The 6,000-nt window shown below is 42.0% G+C and overlaps 1 protein-coding gene across 6 annotated transcripts in view; it reads left to right on the forward strand.

Moving 5' to 3' along the window:
* LOC133535481 (arf-GAP with coiled-coil, ANK repeat and PH domain-containing protein 3-like) overlaps positions 1 to 2,272 on the forward strand; it is a 119,121-nt gene extending 116,849 nt beyond the window's left edge. For all 6 annotated transcript variants that reach the window (XR_009802232.1, XM_061875355.1, XM_061875352.1 and 3 more), the window contains one exon: positions 519 to 2,272. Coding sequence is in view for 5 of the 6 variants with exons in the window: in XM_061875355.1 (XP_061731339.1) it covers positions 519 to 587 (69 nt within the window). In the remaining variant the exon portion in view is untranslated. The remainder of the gene's footprint in view (positions 1 to 518) is intronic.
* Positions 2,273 to 6,000: the final 3,728 nt, after the last annotated feature.

The raw sequence follows: 6,000 nt of genomic DNA on the forward strand, positions 1-6,000 counted from the left end.
TCATGAAGACCATGTGGGTGATGTTCATGAAGATCAGGTGGGTTATGTTCATGAAGACCATGTGGGTGATGTTCATGAAGGCCATGTGGGTGATGTTCATGAAGACCATGTGGGTGTTGTTCATGAAGACCATGTGGGTGATGTTCATGAAGACCATGTGGGTGATGTTCATGACAACTTTTGAACTATTTAGCATTATCACCGTCACATGCGTCCAATTGTGTCCATACGGTACATAATAATTATATCTGCAGTAGATTACGGCCATTTCATTACTATTAAAAACATAACATTAGGATTACATGCAGAAACAGGATGCTTGTATCTCTCTCTCTCTCCCGCTCTTACTCTCTATCTCTCTCTCCCTCTCTCTCCCTCTCCTTGGCATTTTCTTTTGTCCCACCACCTCAACTCATTCCTGTTACCTCCTCTTAATACATCCCTGCTGGCTTTCTGCGCTGTGACATGATGATGCAACATTGCAGCGGTAATGAGGTGTGTAATATTCCCCGCTGCAGGTGAAATCTCCCGTGTTCATGTCTTTCGCAACTTTCCTCTCTTCGCATCTCTCCAGCCCGAAGAGCTGAGGAGGAGGAGGGGGAGGAGAGTCCAGTTCAGGATCCTGAGGCCCACTCTTATTAGCACTTGTTGAGTTGTCAGACGGACATCATGACTGGGACTATTATCTGTGTAGATGTTGACTATTATTACCATCAACAAGCATCCCTTTTCAAGGATTCCCCTAAAACGCCACATTTTTACTTTTGTTCACACATTGTGCATTCCTCAAGAAGTGCTCTCTATAATCATTAACGGCCGTATTTTCCAAACTATAAAGCCACACTCTTTACCAACATTTTGTAAACATTTATGTACATACCTTAATTGTTTCCAAACAGTGTTTTTTTTACACGGCAGTAAAACGGCTGATCAAACAAAACAGAAGGCGCAAGGCTAGCTCTCCATTCAACTAAACAGACTCAATAACTCCACGCTGACGTTTTGGTGAATTTACCAAACTGAAACAATACAAAAAGAATGCCATTATAAGTTAGTAATACTAACACAGACCCTTGTAAAAGTGTTAGCATATTAGCTAATGCTAATAGCATCATTACATTACGATAGCAGGTACAAATATGCATGAAAACACTCCTACAGAAATCACACATGGGACGGTTCAGTACATGTGAATTGTTTTAGTTATATTGTAAAACTTACAAACGTTGCTCAGAGTGATGAAGGAAGAATACCGGGCGGTATAGCTCGGTTGGTAGAGTGGCCGTGCCAGCAACTTGAGGGTTGCAGGTTCGATTCCCGCTTCCGCCATCCTAGTCACTGCCGTTGTGTCCTTGGGCAAGACACTTTACCCACCTGCTCCCAGTGCCACCCACACTGGTTTAAATGTTACTTAGATATTGGGTGTCACTATGTAAAGCGCTTTGAGTCACTAGAGAAAAGCGCTATATAAATATAATTCACTTCACTTCACAAGAATCCATACAACTAGAACGCTATGGACGGCTAAAAGGCAGAACAGCGCTTGTACTTTTGGTTCAAAGCTTTAATTAAGAAGCTGAAGCAATACAAACAGATTACTATTGTAAGTTAATAATATTCCATCCATTTTTTCTACCGCTTGTCCCTTTTGGGGTCGCGGGCCTATCTTAACACAGTTATTAATACTAATAGGGTAAATGTGTTGGCTTAGTCGCTAATGCTAACGGCGCTGGCTTCATTACATTATGAAAACATGTACAAATATGAATTAAAACATGTACAAATATGAATTAAAACATGTACAAATATGAATGAAAACATGTACAAATATGAATGAAAACACTCCTACAGACATCACACATGGGACGCTTTAGTAAGTAAGAATTGTTTTAGTTATATTGTAAAACTTACAAACGTTGCTTGGAGTGATGAAGGAAGAACAAATACGAGTAGGAACGTTATGGACGGTTGGAAGACGGAAGGGCACCTTTAAACAGCAGGTAACACGGAGCCATTGACACAGCAGCACCTGCAGTGAGCAAAATTGTCCAAAAGATGGCGCCATAGCACAAACAATAGGACACCTTTTCAATGTATCTGCATGTGTTTTATTACAATGATTTGCTTTATGGTCGTCAGCGGGGGGAAAAATCCATAAATTAACCACAGCGTTTTATATGCAGCAGTGTACAAAGCGTTTGAAAAAAAATTAGTAGCTAATAGACCGGAATTCATGGTAAATTGATTGTTTAATAAAACACAGCCAACAAAATGCACATGAATATGTTTTTACGGCAGCATTTCCAACTCCCTGCATACACAGTAGAGATGCGCGGTTTGCGGTCTCATCCGCGGTTGACATGACGAAAAAATAGATTTTAATTAGATTCGGGCGATTGAACCATCCAGAAATATTTGATAAACATGGTTCTTGGATCGGTATCCTTTGCCATTCGAGAGCCATTTAAGACCCGTGTCACAAAGCAAAGAAGACAATAGGAGACGTAAACATTCTCTAGAATGACTGCCGACAGTCACCCAGCTAATAAGTATTAGGGCGTGCTATGAAGCCTTTGACTTTGTCGTCTTCTACAACATGTACGATCTACTTGTCAGTCCAGCAACATGTTGTGTGTGGCTTCCGCGGCAACACGCACACGACTGCAAGGCATACTGGGTGACACAGAGTACACTAATGGTTGTGATATAAACAATTTTAACACTCTTACTAATATGCGCCACGCTGTGAAGCCACACCAATTAAGAACGACAAACACATTTCGGGAGAACATCCTTACAGTAACACAACATAAATGCAACACAACATATACCCAGAATCCTTTGTATTCATGACACTTCCTGACTATTTTATACACCCCACTAGCAGTACGCCCATATTCTTGACATCAGGATGAACGCTATTGGATAGCCGAGAGAACGTTAGCGGCTGTCATAGTTAATCTAATTTAACAACATTTCCTTGTTTCAATTAAAATGAAGCAGGTGAGGGGTTTTTACGGCTGTTTTCCCCTTTTGATGTTTATTTCATATTTCAACTTTTCTTCAAGGAAATAATAGCGTTTAGACTAATATTTTTGAAGTCCGGGTAACACTTACATTACGTCGATCGCGAGCTACCAGTCGACCGCGGGGGGTGTGTCAGTCGATCTCCAGCCAGGCTTTTAAAAAAAAATAGACCTAAAAATGAGTGATCATCAATCTTCACCAAGACGTCACTTAAATGACATTCACGGTACCGGAGGGTCTTGTGAGATGACGCTGGCTGCTGCAAGATCATTATTATGAAAATATGACCGAGAGGAAGGCGAAAAACACTTTTTATTTCAACAGACTCTCGCGCCGTCCCTTCCGTCAAAACTCTAAAGGCCGACTGCACATTTCCTATCTTCACAATAAAAGCCCTGCTTCATGCTGCCTGCGCTAACTAAATACAGAGTCTCGGAAAACTGGCGTGCACAAGCGATCCCTCAGAAAGCTGGCGTGCACATCACTTGTGCACGCCAGCTTTCCGAGCTCTTATTTTGTTAGCGCAGGCAGCATGAAGCAGGGCTTTTATTGTGAAGATAGGAAATGTGCAGTCGGCCTTTAGAGTTTTGACGGAAGGGACGGCGCGAGAGTCTGTTGAAATAAAAAGTGTTTCTCGCCTTCCTCTCTGTCATTTTTTCATAATAATGAACTGGCAGCAGCCAGCGTCATCTCACAAGACCCTCGGGTGCCGTGAATGTCAATCAAGCAAGCTACGGAATTTGCCGCCAATGTTTTTCTTGTAAAGTGTATGGAAGCTGGATGAATTAGATGCCAAAAACCAACCACTTTCATGTGGTATTGTACAGAAAGGACAACTTTTTTTCTCCTCCATTTGAAAATGTGGGCGTTATCATCATTACTGTCTGATTCCAATCAATGCAAGTCATCAGAATCAGGTAATACACCAACTTATATTCTTGTCTTCGTGAAAGAAAGACATCTATATGTGTTACACATGCTTGTATTATCATTAAACACATTTAACTTGTTTACAAAAAATGTCTCTTTCATAAATAAATAAATATAAATGATATATATAAATGAGGTAGATCCCCTCGAGTTGGTCAATTGAAAAGTAGCTCGCCTGCAGAAAAAGTGTGGGCAACCCTGACTTACATTATTGTGCAGTCATTTAGGAACAATTTGGAAATCTAATTTGTTATGATTGGCATGGAATCACATAGACGCTGGAATATGATTGGACAAAAAAACAACAACATACTGTACATGTAGCCTACTGGAAGTAATGTAGCCAAGAGACATGCTACAAAATGAAAACAATTGACTGTTAGGAATACATTAAAACAATGAACAAATATTACAATTTAAGCTGTAAAAGTAGTTCTTAAGCTGGTTCACTGGATCATGCAAATGCAACAATTTTAGATAAACGACAACAGCAGAAGACTCCTCGTGTTATGTAACTTTTATAATTTACAAAAAAAAAAAAAAAATCATGAGTAACCATGAAAATTATTATTTCCAAGACAACCCAGGCAGAAACATCATCTCCTGTTACAGTATATCAATCAATCAATCAATCAATGTTTACTTATATAGCCCTAAATCACTAGTGTCTCAAAGGGCTGCACAAACCACTACGACATCCTCGGTAGGCCCACATAAGGGCAAGGAAAACTCACACCCAGTGGGACGTCGGTGACAATGATGACTATGAGAACCTTGGAGAGGAGGAAAGCAATGGATGTCGAGCGGGTCTAGCATGATACTGTGAAAGTTCAATCCATAATGGATCCAACACAGTCGCGAGAGTCCAGTCCAAAGCGGATCCAACACAGCAGCGAGAGTCCCGTTCACAGCGGAGCCGGCAGGAAACCATCCGAAGCGGAGGCGGATCAGCAGCGCAGAGATGTCCCCAGCCGATACACAGGCAAGCAGCACAATACATTTTTTTTACAAAATAGTTTTCTAAACACATTCATCATCCCCATCCTTCCGACATTTCTTCTACTCACTGATGCTGTTGATGACGACAATTTACAACACCTTCCCCATCCTCACCTATGGTCATGAGCTTTGGGTCATGACCGAAAGGATAAGATCACGGGTACAAGCGGCCGAAATGAGTTTCCTCTGCCGTGTGGCGGGTCTCTCCCTTAGAGATAGGGTGAGAAGCTCTGCCATCCGGGAGGAACTCAAAGTAAAGCCGCTGCTCCTTCACATGGAGAGGAGCCAGATGAGGTGGTTCAGGCATCTGGTCAGGATGCCACCCGAACGCCTCCCTAGGGAGGTGTTTAGGGCACGTCCAACCGGTAGGAGGCCACGGGGAAGACCCAGGACACGTTGGGAAGACTATGTCTCCCGGCTGGCCTGGGAATGCCTCGGGATCCCCCGGGAAGAGCTAGACGAAGTGGCTGGGGAGAGGGAAGTCTAGGTTTCCCTGCTTAAGCTGTTGCCCCCGCGACCCGACCTCGGATAAGCGGAAGATGATGGATGGATGGATGTTCATTCTTAGCTTTCATTTAAATGATTTTCCCCCTCAGTTTTATTTCTCTACACGTTTTCCTTTTATTGAGGTTTGTAGGACTGAACATGTAAACATAACAAAAGTCTAACGTCCATTGTGTATTTAACGTAAATAATGTCCGTTGTATGCGTGAGATGAATCAAACAGAAGCATTTAGTGTTGTAGCTTTGTCGCCCTCTGCTGGTCAAATTCAGCTTTGCGTGTATTTAGCCAGTTTTGATCGGCAGAGTTTAACAACAAAAACAACACGGCCACGAACACAAAATACATCAAAAAGTCACCAATATAAATAATTGTGTACCTTTTGTTCCATTTGCTGTTAAAAGTCAGTTTTTCGCGATTTGTTTAAATTTTTTTCAAAGTCAATAAGGCCATCTTCTTCTACCCAACCACTGCTGCGTCATTGTGACACATGTGTTTTTATGTTGCCCCCTGCCGGGTGGCAGGTGTACTGCAGTCATGAC

This window comes from Nerophis ophidion, linkage group LG16, assembly GCF_033978795.1.
Source record: "Nerophis ophidion isolate RoL-2023_Sa linkage group LG16, RoL_Noph_v1.0, whole genome shotgun sequence".
Taxonomy (NCBI): Eukaryota; Metazoa; Chordata; class Actinopteri; order Syngnathiformes; family Syngnathidae; genus Nerophis; species Nerophis ophidion.